We start from the raw sequence: 22,361 nt of genomic DNA on the forward strand, positions 1-22,361 counted from the left end.
AATGCAGTAGGCACTAATGATGACATTAATTATTTAGCACAATTTTTTCTTGATATTCTTCCGTTTTCCATTCACTGCCTAGGTTTCCAGATACATATTTTTAAGTTAGATAATAACTAAAGAGGATAGAGCACAGAAGCAGTAGGTCCCTTGTAACTTAAAGCAGTATCTTATCTGTTGCATACCTTGGCTTTTTGTAATGAACGTGTAATGCTTTGTAGTCAAGCTTTTCAGAGGAATGCTGTTGTCATTCTTCCTCTCTGTAAAAGCCCCTCTGCTCCCGACACTTTAATTGCACAGTTGCCTAAATGAGGCACTGCAGAGTGTTAATGTACTAGTCTGAGCGACAACACACTCCTCTTTTCACAGAGCTTTTGCCCTTGATCGTGAATTTAGCAGAGCACGTACCTTAAAAATAACTGGAGATTCAAGGGGAATCGCTACACTTAGCCTCTTGCATAAGGTTTGTGAATACAGGCATCCTTCAACAGTAACTCATGCTTTCCCTGGGAATAATAAGCATTGCAATTAGTGAACTAGTTAATAAGTCTTTGGTTAGGGAGGACAGCAGCGGCATTTCTGTTTCTGGAAGCAGTGTTCAGTGTCCACATGGTCTAAAGCGAAGGAAAAAAAAAAAAAAAAAAAAGAAAAGGCTTGAGATCCTGCCTGCAGCCTTCTTTCTTGCAGGCTGCCCCTCCGGCTTCTCCCAGACGAGGCGGCAAGATGTTTTTATTCCCTCCGGGGCCATTCTCTCTCGCTTTCTGCCGGGAGCCGGGCACAGCCGGCAGCCCAGGGGGAGCGGAGTTTGGGGGCGAGGGCTGGCGGAGCTGATGTCAGAGCAGGGCGGCGGGAGCGATTGGGCTGCGGGAGACTTTGCAGCAGCAAATCCGCCCCCCCCGCTCTCCCCCCACCCCCGCACCGTTGCCTTCAAATCGGCCGGTGCCCACCAACTCGCAGAGGTGCAAAAAGTGGGCGCGGGGCCGGCAGAGCCGCCGCGGCCGCCCCGCTCGTCGCCCCGGCCGGGCCCGGCACGTCGGGGCGGAGGCGCGACCCCTCGCCGCGAGGCTGGGCAGCGCCGAGCAGGCGGCCCTACCCACCGCGCTATAAAAGCCGCCTCCAGAAAGAGGAGAAACTCCGCGGGAGGAAAACATCTCGGCGCGGTGCTGTGTCGCTGAAGTACAGGCATGACATCCGTCCTGGGCAGCAGCAGGGCGTCGGGAGGGCCGAGCGGGCAGCTGAAATGCAAGTCCAAGAGAAGGAGGAGGAGGAGATCAAAGAGGAAAGGTACGAGAAATTTATTCTTTTTTTTTTTTCTCTTTTTTTTCCTCTCTCTCTCCGCCTGTCTCCCTCACACACGCCCCGGCAGACACATCGGCTGTTCCTGTGTTTATTGTCTGGGCATGGCGCACGCCGGCACCGGCCCCGCTGCTGCCCCGACGGCCGGTGCGGGGCGGGCGGTGCCTTCCCCGCCGCGCCGATCCGCTGCCGGCTGGGTCCGGCCGGGGAGGAGAGGGGCCGCCGCTCTCCCCAGCGGACGGGCAGTGTTCGCTCTCCCCCTCTCTTTGTTTTGGGCTGAGGTTGAACCCCGCGGGGGTGCCGGCGGGCGGGGACTAGGCGGGCCCCGTCCGAGGTAGCGCGGTGCGGCGGAGCCGTCCCGGGGGCTCCGCCGGCCCCGGCGCTGCCCCGCCCGGCTCCAGCGCCGCCAGCCTGGCCCCGAGCTGCCGCCCGTCCCGCTGGGCCCCGGAGCCCGGCTGTGCCAGCGGGCAGGACGGGCCCCGGGCAGGGCAGAGCGCGGCGCCGAGCCTCCCGGGGCAGCGCGCAGCTCCCGGCCGGCGCGCTGCGCCCCCCGAACTGCCTCTTTTTTCTTTTCTTAGGTACGGTCCACCGAGTTTTGCTATTTTGATGCTGTTCCCCGGCCCTAAGCAAACCTTGGTTAGGAAGGCGCTAGTTGCCATGAGCATGAGAAGTGAAGCTCCAGGATGTCATTGCGAAGAGGGAATATGCCCTAGATAAAAGCTCTTCGCAAGGCTGCCCTGTTTTCTGCTGTAGAGGGGATGACACACTGCTGCCCGATTTTTGATGTTTTGCCTGAAAAAGCCAAAGTTAACAGACTGTGAACACTTTAAAGTAAAATGAACTGGTACGAGAAGCAGAGCGCCAGAGATGCCCAGCTGCAATGCATTTGATTGCAGAGGTGCTAACTCCAAGTGTTTATCTAAGCAGTAAATATCATCTAACCTGTAATTGTCATCATTATGTGGGACTAACACAAGTTTTAGTCAGTTAGCTCATCAACTCAAACTCGTACTTTGGATACGCTGTTTCTTCTTCTAAGTCTAGAAATCCTAATTTGGAAGGCGCCATTAGCTGTGTCTTTTAATTATTGATTATGTTAAACCCAACAAGCATGGTATTTGAGAACTTTTTAGAAAGGTGCCAAAGCACGTTTTGTATAGTAACTAGCAAAAACTAGTCAAATGCTAAATGCTAGACTGTATCAGTGGATTGTCACTATTTTAACTTTCATGCCTGAACTCTCTATATTCAGAATCATAGTAACAAATAGTGACCTGCGCACAAGTGAAAACAACAGCCGTGCAGATGTACCTATACTTCCAGTAGGTGTGTAACCTTGACTTGTTACTCCGGATCTTTAGCATGCTATAACACCTGGTGACAAAGGCTGTCTTTTACGCTCCATTACAGAATAATTTTTAAAATGCTGAGCAAAGGGAGAGTTCCCATACTCAGTCTCTTTAAACCTGCTTGTACTTAAGTTGTGCTCTGCAGACTTCTTTATGCCATATTTGTTCTAGCAAAACTACTTTTCTAGGGAATCGCAAACTTAGCCTAACCTTAGCTACCCTGTGCTTGGCCAAGAGAAAAGAGTAATCCATTAATCTATGTGATGGAGGAAAGGTGCTTTGTTATAAAGGTAAATTATAAGTGTTAATTTTGTTTCTAAGCAGCAGACAAAAGTGGGGGTCTTTCAATAAGACTTTTCTGATGCATCCTTTGTTGCTCTCTGTTTTGCCAAAATAAGGTGGAAGTTGAATGTCTTAAAAAGCCACAAAAACTTGCTAAACGATAACTTGGTAGATGACAGCTATTTACTGTATACACAGCTGGAGGTTGATGGCATTCTAGAAAGTGCTTGACTGACCAATATCAGTAAGAATGTGCACTTGAAGAGTTAATTTTTTTATTCCTCCAAATGTTCTATTGTAACCACTTTCCAAATAATGTAGTTGGTTAGTATACTAATTATAGGGAGCGATGCTTGTGTTCATATGATTTTGATTTTCTTTTCTATGTAATCACAGTATATATTCATAAAAATACACATTCCTGTAAATTTATGCTGGCAAAAAATGCCTGTAACTTAAGGCACACCCAGTATAAAACCTGTTGGATTTTACTCTTATGCTAGTTTATTTACTAATCGTATATTTCTGTGTCTTTTTTGATGGTATCTAGTGCAAAGGTGTTGTTTAACAAACTGACTATCCTGGAGACTAGTCAAGAAAATGTTTATTAGGCTCATAAATTACTATGTCTTTATGAGAATTAATATGGGCTCCACTATTTTGCAGGTTTGATCTATTTAATAGATTGTGAAAAATCTTTTTAGAGAGTTACACCAAAGACACTTGCCTTCAACTATTTTCCAGCGCATATTTTGTCGTTTATAGCAAGAATACTTTTAGTAGATGCTTTAAAGTGTGTAACTACACACATATGTTTACACATACACACACAGAGATACCTATGGACACATGTAGACAAAGAAATTCACTCTAGTCTTTCATTTAAATTGAGTGTTAATCACAGTAAGGAAATTAAATTATCTGTCACATCCCCACTCCTTAAGGAGATGGACTCAACAAATTATTTATACAACTTAGTATATTTTATTACACATTACATATGAACTGTGCTTAAAACCAGGTTGAGACATCGCCTGATAGAATATCTAGGAATGTGTAGCAGTAGAAGCAAATACTATTAAATAGAGAATAATGTTGTTTTTCCCCTTCTGATTTAGTTTCCATGTATCCAGTCGTATTTTTGTCCTGGTTAGTGTGAATTATAAATTAGTGTGTCTGGGTATAGCACTTTGCTCCATTTCTTTTATAACTGGATGCTCTGTTTTAGGAGTTTCCTGGGGGCAGAAAGCAAGTTCAAGCAAGGAAGGCAAACAACATTCTGAATAGCTAAATTTCTCTGTGTGTTTAGGCTAAAAACCAATTAAAAACACGTGCTGCAAGAGACAGAGAGAAAGAGAATTTCCATGTATGCAAATCGAGCGTTGAGAAGTGTAGGACACTGAGTGTGATTCCAGTGTACAATAACATTGTCCAATAATTAATTTGCATGCATCTTATTTTTGTGCTTATGAAATCCAGCAAGCCTTTCACTATAAAGATCCTACCTTGAAGACTTAACATTAAATGTCCATGCAATGAACATCACATTGCAAACATATATTTGCATAGTGATTCCATTCAGTTTTACACTACATGCAGAAAGTGTGTTAAAAAGCTAAAATGTGGATATTCATAGCCATTTGTTAAATTAGTATAGGTAGGAATATTTTCATTGCCATTTAGAAAATAAGTATGTTAACTCCCAATGGGAATATCTTAATTTCTCAAAGACCTAATGAAAAATAAATACGGATGCTTGCCAGATTATCTGCATACTAAATTTCGTGTAAAAGCAGTAATAGGTATTTTACATTTCTCTCTCTGTTTGTTTGGGGTCTTTTTTATCTGTGTGTATGAAATGACCAGAGGTTAGAAAACTATGGCTAATGATTTAGAGAAATCTGTTTAAAATTTTTAGGGCTTTATAGGAAGTTACTGTATTTGTGGGTTCTTATTGTGTTTTCTCCAGGGCTCTGGAATATGGCAGAGTACTGGCAGAATTCAGCGCAGCAGCCTCAGCACGGTTTGTGCAGATTTCATAGCCTGTGGTATAGATTTTGAAAAGGAGGCTTGTTTTCTGAGATAAATGATTGTAAGTAGACCAAACAAAAGCAGAGTTGCTGTTTACTGATAAAACTAAAAAGGCCACACTTCAGCAGCCTCCGGCAACTTCTTAGAAATCAACATATAGAAAGTAAATATGAAACGGGTGATTGGAGATACACCACTTCTGAGTTATTTTCCAGTATAAGACAACAAATAAGCCACCTTATTTGTAATGCCGTTTTATAGAGCTAGCGATTAAAGTTAATTACTGGAAACAGGAGGGAATTGGGTATCCCTGACGTGGTGGAAAGCCATGGCCGAGGTCGCTGCTGATACAACGGGACATGAAATAAAAGTTGACAGAATAAACTAAATAAGGGCAGCAAGTAGGTGAGAGAGGCAAAATGATTGTGAAATGAAATTCCATGAAAAATTAATGAAATAGAAAGATTGTGCTGAGGACGGAGGGAGGAAACCAGCTTGGTTCTTCATCATCCTGCAATGCCAAAGTAATAAATGAGCGTGTTTCATCTTGGCGAGGTTCAGGGACACAACTCCTTCCCCACAACAGGATTGCGTCGTGCTTCGAGATGTGTTCCACTTATCTCGTCCCCTGACAGCTCGAGAGGAAGGGACTGGATTTGGTGATAAAATTAAATTGATTAAACCTGTATCCATCATCTAATTTGGTACCTTTCTTTTTTCTTTTCTCTTTTACTATTACCTCCAATTTCTAGTGATCCATGTAATGACAGCAATTTGAGATAGCATCAAGGACATTAGCTACGATGACTGAACTTAAATTTAGAATAAAAATATGGGATTCATGGGTCCATATCTAAATAGCAGACAATTAGGTTATAGCAGAGTTGTATCTTCCTAGCAACAGCACGTAAGTGTGAGGACAGTAAAATGGTGCATTTTACTTTGAGAGAGAACAAAATATTTCAACTTTACCTCGAAGTATTCATTATGTAAGTAGAAAAAGCAGTAATATAAATATTGACCCTATCTTACATGGGCAGTGACATATATAGCCATTTTTACCTTTTTGAACACAGAAATTAAGTCAGATGTTTTGCTTTCTTTAGTGACGATGCAGAGGCATATAAAGCTAGCGGCAAAGTATCATGCTGTTGGAAATTGCTTCATATTGCTTAAAATTTTGTAACTCCTCCTTGGTGATTTGGGTAGGGAAATTCTCCCATAAGGTGAGAGCTTTGCTTACAAATTCCAGTTTAAGTGATATTAATGGAGGTTTTAAAATACTTAACTGCAGCCCTTTCTGAAGTGATACCCTACAAATGGAAAACACTGCACTAAAAATTAAAGGTCAGACGAAATTGCTTTGTGAAATATCAAAGCTACTAAAGCTCTGTGCAAACTGTTTTCTTAGGTTCTTTTAATGCCCTTTAGGTTAGCAAGTTGCATCAAAAAAGCGAACATTAAAATATCTGTCTGATCTCCGTTAATTGTACTACTTTTGAATTACTGCTTCCCAATATTGTATAGGTTTTGCGAGTAGTAATGAACCTGAATTGATCCCTATGTTTGCAGCTAACTATCTCTACACCTTTCAGGCAGTTTACTGTGTTTTCTGTGTAAACTATTAGCTATCCAGACCAAAAAAAGCTGATATGCATCAGCAGATAGATCATTCTCAAGGCATCTGTGATGAACTTGATGTTTTCTGCGTAAAATAGCTCGATTTGCCTGCAAATTATGTAAATTCCAATAGTAAAATAAAGTGCTTACCTTCGTGATCTAGCTGACCTTTGTTCCCCGCTGTATGAATTTGAAACGAAGCAGCCAACCCAGAGGAGTTTAACAGCATCTTGTGATATATAATAAATTTAAAAGACCGCTTTGTTAACTGGTGGAAGCAGCTTGTCAACCCATACTAATAGGCAACCCTCCCCGAGTCATAAAATAACCAAATTTAATGCTTTAACAGAAAGCATTAAATGGATGGTGTTATCGTTGTCGTTCAGTCAGTCTAGAATTTCTTACTTCTTAACGGCGGGTTTGAAATATGAAGACGTATTTTTGGGCCCTGAGTTAACAATACCTGCTCCGGACTAAGGACTGGGCATCACTGTGGATGGTTTAATGAAAATCTCTGCTAAGTAAAGCGTGATAACAAGGGAAGCATAGAGCAGGGCAGAGTGTGTGAAGAGCAGGAGGGCTAATATTGAAGATATTACGGTGTCATTAATGAATGAAAGGTGTGTTTTCACTGAGTATATTCTGTTTCATTCTGGCTGTTCTAGCTCCCAAATGTGTACTAGAAATAGGGAGGATTCAGAGACATATGGCAAAAGGGATTAGGGATGTGTAAAATTTAAGTAGAAGAAAATTGATAAGATTTACATTGTTTACTTTGGAGATAAACATAAGAAAGAATACAGTAAAATTACATTAAAGAAGGAAAGACTATAAAGAAGGTAAACAGGCTACTCTGATTTATTCCTGATTTTTTTATTTACAAAGACAGAGGCCTTTAAGGAAACAGAATTTCAGCATGTTTAGTAGGAGTGGAAAGACTTTTTCTGTTGAGACAGTATGTAGCTGGCCTGCGGAATTCATTCATTCAAGGTATGGAAAAACAAAATTTGAAGATGTGTAGGGAGTTGAGGTATTTGATTAGCTCAGCTGAGACTAACGCTAAAAAGTTTGCTGCTCACTTCAGTGAATGTATGTTTTGACTTTAGGTAGGATACATTAAGAAGGATTTGGGGTTTTTAATATGAGATATGAATCCTCTTTTTCAGGAAATTATCTGATTCCTGACTGACTTGGATTACGAGGAAAGGTGATTTGTAGGCGGTTTAATTGCTCCTCTTCACTCTGAGGCTTTTTGCACTCTCTGTTTTCACAGCTGAAGCCGTAGCGCAGCGGTTCAGGAGGTGCCCTTCTGCTCGGCTTCGCGGCGGTGGCAATGCGCATCCATCCGCCCGTTGCCTCCCAAAACCGGGAACACAGCTGTGAGGGAGGCAGGCGCAGTTCCTGGGAATATTCCTGGCGGCTTTTTAAGTCGCTTTCCTCTCTGTTCCTACTCAACTGCACGATGTATGTAAAAATAGACTGAAAATGAGACTGATTCCCAATCTCTTACTTTGATGCTGTAGTGAGGTTAGGAGAATAACAATAAAAATTAATACACCCCCCCATTTCTTATTCCCTTGGAAAAAGAAACAAAAGGGTGGGATAAAAGGGGGTGAAAACGAACTTTACAAACACATGATGATTTGTTAAGCAGAAAAAAACACAGTTACCGGTGTGACTGCTAGTGCATCGTCATCAGGTGAATATTGTGTAGTAGGGGATTACCCCTGCAAACCACAGTCTGTCCTTGTGAAAGTGTTCCTGCTGGGTTAGGGTTTGGTCCCAACGCTGTCCCAACTATTGCATCTGATTGTGGAGTTGTGCCACTTGTGAGTGCTGCTTCTGAAACCTGCAGTACATGCTGGTGGCGTTTTATGTGCGGTTTGGGACTGAGGAATGAGCAATAAGTAGATCTCAGCAAAATACTTCGTGCTAAAGTGTGATATTTTTTTTTTCCCCCATTTTTAAATCATCTTTGTTCCTTATAAGAGAAACGGTGCTCAGAATTATTAGCAGAGTCACCTTTCTCTAACTGCTAATGAAACAGCATGAAGAGTCAAAGCTGCTGGGAAGTGTGGGAAGAAAGAAGTAGAATTTGACAGATATTCTAGCTCCATCTCTGTAGAAAGAGATTTACACACAACTAATTTTATGCAATTGCCTGCTTCTTACCACTTCTCAGAGACTGTGAAATGGCTATTTATCCCTTAAATAGTGGGGTTTAACGAATGTAAAATGATGGCTATCAAGCCAACTGTAGTAATGTATTACCTTTGTATAAGGCCTGATGCTGCTGCCCCTACTCACAGTAAAATTGAAATTGAAACTTCTCAGCATGAGTCAGGGAGGCAGCACTGTGCTGCTACATACATGTGTCTGTGCCTTAACATATATGTACATATGTACATTTTTGTATGAAATACAAACTTTTGCTTCAGCTGTCTAGCGGTATTAAATGAATGACTGTAATAAACTCCAAGTTATATTAGACAAGGGGTCTTAAAGCCTGTAGAGTCCAAAAAATATTTGCACGAGGGATAAATTTTTATATTACATTGGAGTATTTTGTTTAGAGATGTAAAAATAAAACACATTTGTATCATTTGTGTGTTTATACATGTCCATCCATACATGCCGTATGAATTTGTAATTTTAAAAATATATAAATATTCTCATAGGATTTGTGTATGATCTTCCTGTATGTAATACTGATAGTCTTACAGACAAATCACAAAGGCACAACTGCGCAAGGATTAAAAGATTCTTTTTAGAGTGAAAAATAAATAAATGAAGGAGACTTCTTATAAGTCTATTTTAGGATGCTTCTATGTTCTATTTTGTAGGTATGTTTTTTTGAGTAGCGAAGTAATTCAGAATGGTGAAGACAGAAGCTTATGCAGGAGCCTGTAATACTCATGTCAGGAAACCCCGAACCTTTACCAAAAAGGTGGATTTGGTCTTAAGTTTCTTTGTGTGCTGATCTTTCTCCAGCTGAATCTTGTGGAAGAACTGACATAATTGGGAGCAGAAGCCAACCCTGAGCTCGTGCTCTGTTTTACACCCATGCCAGCCCTGCCACAAACCGCCAGGCAAAATACCTGTGGCTTCTTGAACAATACTTAACAGAAATTAACTTTCATTAGGTGATTTCCAGGTTGTATTTTCCCTCCTTCATGCCAGTCATGAATTGCTATTTACATGTCCATACGAATGGTGATTCTGGGAGGCGAGGGGCAGAGCCGCAGTGGTCTGAGTTGCCTCCATTGTTGAGCAGCACAGACAGTAATTAAATTGGAGCTCAGCTCTTGCCGCTCCTGGATTTAGGAGTTTAAAAGAAACAGCACAAAAAGGGAATGTTCTCTAATATCACTGACAGCAGGTCTTCTCCAGCTGCAACTACAGAGAGTATTGATTGATTTGTGTTTATCATTTATTTATGCTAAAGCATCTGATGTATATAATCTGTAAAATCTGTTGTTTCTAAAATCAAGATACTTGACTCGTTTTCAATTCATATTTATAAAGACCAGTTTTTACAGCTGTATGACAGAGGTTTGCTTTACCTGGTGCTGTGCCCACAAGGAACACTTTTTGTGCCTTCAGCTGAAATCCATGAGCACAAGTCATTTGATGATTTTTTAAAAAAAAGAAAAAAGTTTCACTGTGTGAATCCTTTAGATTTCGTACGCAGGGAGAAGAGGAAATATACAGTATTCAAGCATAAATGTGAAGCATTTCAGTTCTGCTAGAACAAGTCAAAAGCAAGTCTTTCTAGGTTAACTTGTACCCTGGCAATAATACTTTTAAAATGAGACTTTAGCTGTGATTCATTTTGTTAAAAAACCTGAAGAATTTTGGAGTCTTTGCATGTTATGGCAGAAGGTGTAAACTGTAAGGTTAAAACAGGCAGTGAGACACTAACAGTACCAGTTAACAGAAGATGGTTATTAGGTATCAAAAAAAAAAAAGTGGGGACTTTTAAAAATGTACACTGGTTTTGATTAGTCAGAAATGAAAAAAACCCTTTACAGTTTAGAAATGTGGTTTGTAATAGAAGTAGTTTAACAGAACACTGCTTTATAGATTGGTTAGCCCAGGCACATTTTTAAGCTGGTGATACATTCTGCGTAAATGGGGTAAGAAACGATAGACAAAGGAGTTTTGGCAGGTTTTCCTGAAGGCTACCAGTGAATTCCTTATTAAATTTATACTTTTATGATGTAAGGCACATTGGACTATTTTTCCCTGCCAGTGACTAAGGTCATCCTTCTCTTCAGATAATTCCAATTCGTCCTAGCCAGCAAGGACTTTTATTGCCCAGAGTTAATAAAAATGCATCAGTGTAATCATACTAGGTACATGCTCAAAGTATTTATGAGAAGTTGTTACTAACTCTCACAGACAGAGAGGCCACATTCCCCCAGTTTACAGAGAGGGAAACTGAGTCAGAGCAGTTAATAAATCTGTTGCAGAATTAATTAGCAAGAGGTAGGAATTCAGGAGTCTGTTGCTCCTGTTTCAAGTATCAAATGAACCTGTTTCTAGGTTGTACCTATCTTTTCTGTAGCTGCATCACATCACTTGGGTTTATCACTGCGAAATACTCGTGTGACATGGCAGGTCCCTGGGAGCGCTGCTCATTTCAAGGCGGACGGCGTGCCACGCTGCACGCCGGCAGTCGGTGCTCACAGGCAAGAGCAGGTATAATCCCTGCCTGCGAGGCAGCCTGCTACGTCTGTTTGCAAAGCAGTTCTGCCCATCTGCTTGATGGTGTTTGAAAGAAGAGGGCTTTTTTATTTATTTATCTATTTTGTATGTAAACAAATGCTTGGGCATCAGATTCTTCCTTGGTGTTAAATCGCATTTGCTCTTCAGTTCCTCGAGGGCTTTTGATTTCTCCCAGAATGGCTTGTTATACATACTGAGGGCGAGGTTTCTATGTATCCAAGCTCACATGTAAAAGGCAAGTCCTTCTTCAATATTAGCAGCACATTGCTGACAAATCTGTAGAATAACTCTATTTTTGTCACATGCATTACTTCCTTCAGATGGTGTGAGAATTTGCTTATGGAATTGATCGAAACTGTTACAGATTTTTTTTTTTTTAAATGAGATTGCTCCTTTTAGATGAATCACTTAATTTCAGTAAGATTAAATATTATCTACGTTTAATAACTTTTATTTCAATTGAAAATCTTAGTAATACTGCTTACATTTGTGCCTTGCCTGTAGTTCATCAATTTTGTAGATGCACGTGCTTCTTGGAAAACCAGGAGACTATTCCACTTTAGCTAAAACCACTGTAAATTGACTGTACTCTTTAATCATAAGACAATTCTTTGACTAAAATGGCAGACAATTCTATGATGAAAAAAAAGAACCAAGCCCTGGTTTCTGAGTCTACAAAAGTAATTCTAAAAGTTAAAAACAATTTTAAAAAATCTATTCCGTATACATTATTACTTTAATTTTGCCTCAAAAAACTCCAAGCCCTCATCAAGAGTCTCCAAAATTACATGAAAGCAAGAAGCAAGAAATTGCACACTGTTTGGGGTCTTGTAGTGCTAGAGTTTTAACGGGAGTATGAATTAAACACTACAGAAGCTGTCTCAATCTATTGTATTAATGATTAAAAAGATAACTGCAAAAGCTCCAAAAAGCCACCCTTAAAAGAAAACATAGTGTATGTAACCCTGAAGATCCATGTGTTTATCACCTATTTACACTTTTTGAATTTGTTTCTTTCTTTACCAAAACACCCATCTCTTTCCTCCCCTTCTTGTTGTTATCTTAATCCCCTCATGTGTATCCTCACCTATTGAAGCATCTGTTCTTCATACAAATTGTAAAAATGAAAGTATATATGAGATTGGTGGCTGATTACAGTGATATATCATCAAAGGTCTTTGGGGTAACGTATGGCCTTGGTTCAGCAAAATCACTTGTTCAGTCATTCCATTGCTGCTCAGAAAAGCAGTAAATAATAAGTAACAAGATCTGCATACAAATATGCAGGTGCGTAATTTTTTTGTGGAATCAGAAACTGGATAAGAAGTTACTATTCTTTTCCTAAAAATTTTTTGCATATAAAAAAGTTTGTAATGCACTTACTTGCCAACACATATTTCTTAGGTCTCATTCTGTCTTATCACATCTAAACTGATCTTCTTACTGCTTCCTGAGCTGAAGAAATGTTTCTCTGACACTGGCGTGTGAAGTGGGTTTCTGTGCTGTTTAGACAGAAATGGGAGACAGCAAAAAGTAAAGGTAAGGAGCTGAGACTTGGTCTAATGGCCATTATAGCAAAAGCAATGTGTGCATCGTATGCAGGCAGCTGGATGAAAAGAGTGGTTTGTTAATCTTGTTAATCTTAGTTTGAAGTCATTTTCCTTTTGTTGGTTTGCCCCCTGCTATATCGTTGCAAATGCTGGCATCGGGCACATACCTGTCTGCAGGTGCAGTCATGCACAGACCTCGTACAGACCATCCACTGAATTTCCATCTGCCATTTCCCCGTGCTCCAGCAGGTATCAGTGAGTTTGCGCAGTGTAGAAGAGATGATGATGACTCACTGAAACCCACATGGCAAAAAGAGACTTTTCAGTGATCATCAGCACAGCCTTTGCACAGAGGTGAAGTACAGGTGGGCAGGCACACTAAAGGTACGACGAGATGTGATGCTCCCAGCGCATCTGTGGCCAAAAGCATGGTTTAAGGGTAGCAACAATACGGCTCCCTGACTGGATGTAGGAAACTGGTTTCCATCAGCCCTTTCTAGCAGACAGCTTGTCTCTGCCGAATGTTGACAACATATTACATAAATTTCTCTGCAACAGCTTGTTTCAGAAACTTTCCCCGGTAACGTAGATTAAGTTAGACTTTTGACTGCTGTAATGCATATTCATTAGATAAAAGCCCAGACAATTACTGTGATAGTTTCACTAGCAGGTGGAGTATGTTTTAGGATTTGATGGGCATGGGATTTGCTGGAATAATCTCAGAGAAATTTGGGGGATTATTTTTATGATGGGGGTTTGTATGAAAAGTGAGAACGTAAGCAGATTTGAAGGTGATTTCGTTATGATTCTACATTAGTTTGCTTTTACCGTTTTAAATCTAGAACAAGTTCATACTTTGAATGAATTAAGGTCTCTTAGGGCAAGCAATGAACCACACAAATAAATGCTACCCAAGTAATATAGTTTAAAATTGCGTAAATAGTAAGCAGTGGTATTTCTAAAGGATAGCACTTTATTGCCTTCATTTTCCAAAACAGTAAAAAGAACTAGAAAAAATATTTTCTATCTTCACTTGTATAATGTTCACTTTCATCCATTATGTACATTAAGGTTATAGATAGATTATTTTTTTGTTGAGTAGGTAATGCTACAGAAAATATGCATGCATCAACATCGTTGAGAATTAGCGAGCAAAAGCACAATTCCCTTTTTTGTTTCCACTAGAGAAGAGAGAAAGATTGAGAGCAGAATTGAGATGAAGAGAATAGGAGCCCGATCCTGCGCTGTTACATGCGAATCTTTCTTTTCCAGGAGCCCTATGGCTTATGGGACCTTCATCCCATAGGTCATTCTCATATGGGTGGTCACGTTGTTTTCAGTGCAGATTGACCTCAGTGCTAATTTTTATAGGGGTTAGGGTCATGCTAACTGGCACTATCAGTAATGGGTCGCTGCCAAATTAGAGTTTCAAAAAGAAAACAAGGGAGTTAAAATTGCACACTCAAGGAAAGCACTTTATTTCATCCCTACAGCACAGCATCAGAATTTAATATTAAAGGAGGTTTAAAAAGACACTTGCATACCACAGAAGTTATCAGTCTAGACTCCCCATCTGTTGAATGCCTTGTAAGTAAGTATCAGTAGCAGTTCAGTATCTGACTTAAACAGAAATCATCATGTAAAAATGCTAATAATTTCTCTGCGCTGTTTTGTTACTAATGGAACTTCAAAGCTATGAATGCATATGTTTATATTCAATTTCTATTTATATACTTAAACACAGACACTCTAGTACTATGCATATTAATGTGCCAATATGTGCTCCAGCAACGCGTATATGAACGTACATGCATATTTATAGAAAGGGCTGAACTCAGTGGAAGTTTTGTCCCAAGCTTCAGAAGGAGCTTGAATCAAACCCCGATTTTTTTAATAAACATTGAGCCAAATTTCCAGGAATTTATTTGGTTCATAGCATTGTCTTTTTGTTGTTGTAGTTGATTTTAATTCTTAAACACAAGTTTCTTATGAGCTGCATCATTTTCATAAGCTTGTGTAGAGATGTTCCTCTGTTGACAGAGCTGCTTCCATACTCCCTTCACCATCCTCCGTTGTCTTTCTTGTTTTCAGTGTGTTTTAATCATGTTTTGTAATTCCCTATGCTGTTATAACTGATTAATTAGCAAACCTTCAGTTTTAGGCTCTGAATTTTTCTCTTAGGCTCAGGCCATCTCATCATGGTTTGTTCTTTATTATGACTGGGTTTTTTAAGGGCGAAATGTTACACTCTGCATGATCTGGGCTGTTAGCCTGAAAATAAATCCATGCAGGTAGGCTGCAGGGAAATAGTGAAAGTCAAGGAATCTTTTGTAGAATTTGGGACCTCAAATGTCCATTTTTTTTTAAAAAATCAACTTAAAGAAACTGTGGCTGGGAAAAGATAATGATAGATTAATTGTTTATTTTGCACAGCTTTCATCAGTTTATATTTTCAAAATTTTCTTTGCAAAGATGTAGGATAGAAACATACGTATATTTGTATATATATGAAAAGTAAATAAATCCAACATTTTCATCCTATCGTAGGACGCCAAAATCTATGGTTTTCAGAAAATCACATTACGGGACCTGCAGCTGTACCCACTACTGGTGGCAGTGAAAGGACCGTCCTCCTTCAGAAGTTCAGGTCTGAGCTTCTCTCCACTCCTTGTCAAGATCTCTGTGCGAAGCCTGTTTGCTCAGAGCTTGTGCAGGGAGCATTCTTCTCAGCTGTACTTGCTGTGCACGTTTTTTGATACAGTTGGGATAGAGATTTTGAGGGATTGAAGGGGGATCAAGTACCCATTTGCCATTACCTATTTCCAGCTGGAAACTGTGGGATTGCAGACTTTCTCTCCCCGCTCCCTGACACAGCATGAAGGGATAGTGGAAGAGAAATTTTGCCAAGATGTACTTTTGCCAGGACAGGTAGAAGAGTCATGAAAAAAATATTTCTTTGCTCATCCCACCTACTGCCCTAGTCACCATCTCAAGCACCAGCTAGCAGCATAGAGAGGATTTATTTCTCCAAAAGGAACCGTCTGTCTCCAAGTGTCACATAATTTATGTAGAAATTGCTTGTTTCTCCTTTCTACTGCAGCTGATACCTTGTCCATCCAAAGGACTCTGTTCTCTGCAGCCTGAACTGGGCCAAAGGCGGGTATTCAGGCTGTCCCGTACGTAGTTTCTTACATCGGTTGGAGGCCTGACGGTGCCAGCCGGGTGCTGGGGTCTTTTGCAAATATGCGTTTCTGTTATTCATGCAATCTGAACCTTTCAAAATCTGTGAGAGCTCCAAACGCTTCTCAATAGGGTTACTGCAGGTTTTGGAATGATACTGTAAAATAATGTAGTTATGAATATTTTCATTATGGAAATATAAGAGGAAAGAAAACAGCTAAACAATGTCAGATTGTTTTTTAATTGATTTTTTTATTTCTTTCACAACTCTGTGCGATCTTTGAAGGTACTAGATTAAAAAATAATTTCAAACATGAATAAGAAATAACATGTGCAGGAAACTTCATTTCAGCTAGAATTAGCAATGAGGTGAAGCACCTTTCTGGGGCTGTGATTCCAGTCTGCTGGTTTCCCAGAGTGTGCAGAACAAGTGTGTCTGTGACCAACAGAGCCCATGAAGCATTTTGAAATCGTCTCTAGCGCTCATGTCTGTCTCCAGGAAGAACTAATTTTAAATATTCCAGTAGACCTTTCAGGAGATACGGCATCTTGTTCTCCTGACTGCCTCTTCTTTCTGTTTGTTTTTTAAGAGATCTCCTTTCTTGCAGATATTTATTCACTTACAGCCTTGTATTGCCCGGATGCATGGCTCTCTTCTCAGCCTCCAGCCGGTCCCCTTAGCTGCTGTCTTTGGACAGCAATATATAAGCAAGGAGCAGCTGACTCTGATGCAGCTTGGTTAGGCTCAATTTTGGGACAAGAAAGTGTTTCTTTAGAAGATGCAATGTCTCAAGAGTTGATGGGGCTTTGGGGAGATGCAAGACCCCACCTACAACAATCTGTCCACCAGAGGGAGAGCTGAGGTGAGACTCGCACGCGAGACATTCGCCTACGTTGCCTTCTGCACATGCTTTCCATTGAGCATGGCCAGAAAGTCTGTTTTATGAAGAAGTCCATGAACTCTGTGTGCGTCTGTCCAGGTGCAGGTCAGGGACTTCAGTTCAGCGTGTGCTGGTGAGCTGCTGAAATGTTGGGATCACAAGATGTCCAAACAAAGTCCAGTTCTGCTGGATGTGCTCATGAACCTGTGAGAGATATATTACTAGGGAGTCACACAGCCGTGTTTCTTCTGTCTCCCGGTGGTCTGGTGGGAGCGCAGTGGCCTGTTGGTCCCCCCAGCCCCATCCGCAAGGAAGACGTGTCTTACCTGATGTTTATCTGGGGTTTGGGGGCGGGTTCACGCACTTGCAAAATGGATTTCCACTAAAGGAAGCTTTATTCTGAAACTGGCAATGCTGAAACTTAAAATTATCTTCTCCTTTATTACTAGGACATATTTTTAGGCCCTAATTCATGTCTCATGTGAACGCAGTCCTCCCACTCCTACGTTGGGAGTGCTGAACTGGAGTCTGAGGGCTGTGTGTTACATTTTCCAGAAATAGGTGCTACCCAAGATTTTGAATATTTACATTCTTTGCCTTTTAAAAAAATGCACCCACTGGTTTTAGGCCTGTATATGGTTTAAAAATAGTGAAAAATCCAAGTACGAACCGCTATCCTTTGTTTTCTTGTCACTCAATCCTCATTTTTATTTTGGTTGCGTGGAGGGGATCTTTGCTTAGTTACTCTGCATCTAGATGCTGCAAACTGCAAAAAAAAAAATAGGCTATGGGCCCAATTCCTATAAGAATATTTTGGATGTCTGCTGTTTTCTGCACTCTCCTCTTAAGCTGTACCACAGCTGTGGTCACCCGTAGGTACCTGAAGCTATTTATGCCCTGCTGTCTTTGGTGGTCAGCGCGAGGCCAAATCCAGCAGCATACCTACATCACTTGCCCGTGGGAGGACCTGCGGCTGGTGTCCACGGAGGTAAACTCTGCTAAAAATTCCCCCGTGGGAGCCCTGACGTGCAGCAAGGGCAGCGTCTGGCCCTCGGAGGCGGCTCCAGCTGATGCTGTCAGGCGGCAGCGAGAGGAGTTTGGAGAGGAGGCCTGACCCCGCCGCAGCCCGGGCGGAGGAGGTGGCCGAGAAGGCTGGCGAGCTGTGGGAACCGTGGCTACTGTGGCTGGGGGCTGCGATGCCGCAGCCCCTGCCCGGCTGCGTGACCCCCCGCCCAGCGCCCCTGAGGACATGGGCCCCGAGAGAGCTGGATCAGCGCCGGTGGCTGTGAAGCAAGGAGTTCAGTGGGACTCCAGTCATTAAAAAACCCCGCTGGTACGCAATTTAGCGAGCTATCAAGCTAGATGATGAACTCCGACGAGGACGGGAGTTTATCTGCTCCGGAAAGGCAGCCACCGTCGCCGCTAGCGCCGGCGCTGCGGGTGGGGGCAGCCTGCGATTGCGAGCTGGGCCCTGCCCTCCCTGGCGGCAGGCGCACGCTTCTGTTCTTCGTCTGTTTTCAGATGTCGCTGTCCCCCACTGAATATTTATGGCGTTCATGTTATACTGGCAGACAGAGGGGGTGACCCTGCAGCCCGTGTTCCCGGGAGCTGCTCTTAGGCTTCCCATTCGGTGGGACGCCTGCGTGCCCGGGTGTTGCAGGAGCTGGCCTTCGCGGTCAGATCAGAGTAACCACGGTCTCCTAACGGAGCGGCTCTGATCTTGGACTTCGTCTGCGGCCATCGTGCTCTTACCTGGGAGATCCATTCCGAGGAGCAGAGAAACAAGGTTCTGCCAACAAGTAGTGCGGCAGGAGGGCTGTCTCTGCGCCTCTGTGTTTGGAAGGTAAGCCAAGCCAAGCAGGCTCTGGGTGCTGCCACTCCACAAACAAATTATAAATACGAAGGATGTAAAATATGTATGTTTTGCCACAGAACAGGGATGGAATTATACATCAAATAAAACCTGTAAAAGTAATTATTTTATTAAAAAAAAAAAGTCTCTTATCTATCAGCAGACTCCACAGACGAATATGATGAACCCAATAACCGCTGTCTGAAAAATAAAAGAAAAAAAAAGCAGTGTATAGAACTTGGGAAAGATGTGTTTCATAACTTTACATAAATAAGGCAAAAATAAATGAGACATTTAGAAAATGCAAATCAAATCTGTTCTTTGTTTTAATCTATTATTATGGGATCTTGCAATAGGTAGGATTAGAAAATGATCGCTGAGAAATATTATTGGTGTACTGAATATTTCAAATCACTGAGGACTCTCTCATTTAAAATAAAACCGTCAGCAAAAGGCTGTATCAATATATGAATGGAGAGGAATCAGATATTTCTGCTACTGCAAAAAATTAATAACATAAGTCATTAGCATTAGTGCAACTTGCTTCTCTTTCTAATTTATAGCCACATATCTAGATTAACTGTAAAATATTCCTGGGTTTAGGACACACTGTCCTCCATTGAATGCTTAGCCTGGAAAGGTTATTAACATTGAATGGGGACTGTTCTCTCAGGAGAGCTTGCAGATAAAATGACCAGGGAAAGAAATAGCACAACTTCTCAAATTAGCATAATTAGTAATTATCTCTTAATAGCCCCACTTGGCTTTGGAGACTTGGCACTTGAAATTCCGCTTAAAGTTCAGTGAGGAAAAACAAATTTCACGCTGAAATGTCTCAATAACACAGCTGAGCTGCTGAGGTAATCGTCTGGTTTAGGTAAAGGGAAGGAGATGAACATATGGATAGGGAAGATCTTTCCTGTAAGCACTGTGTTTGTGTTTGCATATGTAAAGCACTCGAGGCTTAATGGTACAATTGCCACTTTCTCTGGGGGCGAGGGGAGGGCAGGAGGATGAGTGGGACTTTTCTCTCTTCTTTAGTGGAGAGAAATAGATGAAGATAATAAACTGAAATGAGGAAATCCCATTCATTTTGCACCAGAACACTGTAATTTCTTTTGCAAGTCTAGCTGAAATAAAAAAACTGGAGACAAACAAGCCAAGCAGTGGATAGAAAAAGCAGCATTTATCGTAGCCAGTGGCAGAATTAAAACCTTCCCAAATGGGGATGGTTCTCCAACATTTAACTCAAGGCAAAATCGGATGAATAGTATTAGGGAGCCTGGTAACCCTAATTTTTTTTCTTTCTGTGGCAAGGAAACAGATGGCTCTCTTAAGATGCTTTTGGCTGGGAAAGAACAAAAGCAAAAGAGAAATATTTACCATTTTTACATACCTAAAGCCCATCCTCTTTATCCTCAGGCAGAAAGCAATTTATCAGCCCATCCTGATCGAAACAAGCCTTTGTTATTAAGGAGGCACGTTTTGATTTACACATTGCACAGCTGGTTGGAAGCTTTCCACCGGGAAACACATATACAATTGATAAGCTTTCCTAAACTAGTTTGAAATAGGAAAAGAAGTTGTTTCACTCTACCCTTTTTGGCAGGCAAGGCAATTCACGTTGGGTGCCAGCACATCAGTAATGGGTTTATTGAAGTGATGGTTTGGGGGGCTTTTGGGGCTTTTTTTTGTAGCAGAGATATATGTGTGTGTGTGTATATATATGTGTATATACATTTTTAAGTGCCAGACTGCCATATCCTGAAGATGCAGGGAGTCAGGGGTGCAGTGGTTCATGCCACACATGGCCCCTTCTGGGGTAGGGTCAGGTGCCCTGGAGAAGAGGCACTTTTTGTTCTGCCTGCAGAGCGAAGGACCCCTTTGCTGCAGGGAAATAACTCTTTTGGTGCCGTGTCAACACATAAAATAGGAAAGATGAAGATAAACTAGTCAGAGGAGGTTGACAGCTGTTATAAAACTGATAGGCTGACACATTCATGGCCAGAGGAGGAAAAGGTTTGGCTTAGAAACTCTAATTAAGGCTGGCCAAGGTCCATTAGCTCATCTTCACTAGTAGCTTCGAAGCCTCACACCCTATGTATCACCCTTATTATACAGGTTCTAGGTGAGAAATGTGATTAAGCAAGTGCTATCCTGTGTTTCCAAGGCCCAGCTTCTGAAAGCATTTCAAATGCCTCTATCAACCAATAAAATCCATTTCAAAACTCAGAAAGAGCATGAAGGCAAAGAGGGAGAAGGGAGAAAAGAAATGGAAGCAGATCAAAAGAGATGAAATGACGTTTGAAAAGTATGGAAATGAGGAGAATATTGAGACTGAATTAATTACAAAAAATCCTAAAAGATGCAGAAATCCAGCAGGTCTGATGTAAATATTTGCAGGCTGACAGAAAGCAGAGAGGTAGGGCGGTATGATGATGAAACGAGCACATTTCTCCATGTTCCCCCACGCCCCAGTCCTACTCCCAAATGAGCACTTGACAAATAAATTAAGCTCAAGCACTAACAGTGGAGAGAGCACAGAAAAATATTCTGATGGACACCTGAGATATCTCCTGATAGGCTGTACGTGGGCAGCTGCTGAGAAGAAAATGCTACAAAAGAAAAATGCCCACTCCTTGACAAGCCTCTTTGTTGAGTGATTGATATGTTTCTGCTTTCCTCCTTCCCTATAATATTGGGAATGTGAGCTGCTGCTTCGAGGCCAGAACTATTAAAAAATAATCATCTCTGAATACCAGCTTGACTTTTTTTTTCAGCGTATATAGCTGGAGGTGGTGAGTGTTGATTTTCCGTGGTACCCCAGACTGGATTTTTTAGGACAGATTTTTCAGAACAAGTCTTTGTCATTTTGCTCTTAAATTTTGTCTTGAGAAATGTAGGGGTTCCAGTTGGGTAGTTGCATGTGTGTCTTGTTTGCTTGCAAAGTTCATTAGAAAGATGATTTTGTTAAATTCAGGAGCCCTGAGTTTGACTTTTGGCTTTGCTGCCGTCATCTTTGTGACCTTGGCAAGCCGCTTGCCTCCCCTCTGCATGGGGTCCATGGGGACAGGCAGAATACGTTCATCATTATTATTTATAATCTCTTTGCGCTGTGAGCCCTTTAGAGACCACTAAATTATGTCTGAAATGACGCAGTCCTGATCTGGTTTGGGACCTCCCGGTTACTATTGTAAAAGTAATAGCAATGTTGCTGAATGGCATCAGATTTTATTTCTAGGCATTGAGGAAGCTGAGTGTGTAACCTGCAGGTGACCTTTCAAAGGCTACTTCTTTGACATTTGATCTTGCCTGACAGCAATTAATTATTTGGCCTAATTCTGCGATGCTTGGCAAACCTTAGTGAGGTGCAAAGAGCATTTATGTTCTGCTAAAACCAATGCTAGAGCGGAGTGCTCAGCAGTTCAGTCAGGATTGGACCTTTAAAATTGGACAGAGCAAGGAAGAAGAGAAACATGCAAAATTACCTGAGCAGAAAAATGCCTGAGGATAATTCATTCTCTTAAAAAATGCCATTGGGTCATACTGACTTCATAGGTAGCATTTAATTGTGTCAAGCTGATGATCTGCC

At 41.5% G+C, this 22,361-nt stretch overlaps 1 protein-coding gene across 1 annotated transcript in view; it reads left to right on the plus strand.

Annotated features, from left to right (window-relative positions):
- The first annotated feature begins 324 nt into the window (after positions 1-324).
- The window catches only part of ADARB2 (adenosine deaminase RNA specific B2 (inactive)), a 315,194-nt gene continuing 293,157 nt past the window's right edge, over positions 325-22,361 (plus strand). The window contains exon 1 of the mRNA XM_075144105.1: positions 325-1,284. Within this exon, the coding sequence (XP_075000206.1) occupies positions 1,185-1,284 (100 nt within the window). The 5' untranslated portion in view covers positions 325-1,184. The remainder of the gene's footprint in view (positions 1,285-22,361) is intronic.

The sequence above is a fragment of the Calonectris borealis genome, chromosome 2 (genome assembly GCF_964195595.1).
Source record: "Calonectris borealis chromosome 2, bCalBor7.hap1.2, whole genome shotgun sequence".
Taxonomy (NCBI): Eukaryota; Metazoa; Chordata; class Aves; order Procellariiformes; family Procellariidae; genus Calonectris; species Calonectris borealis.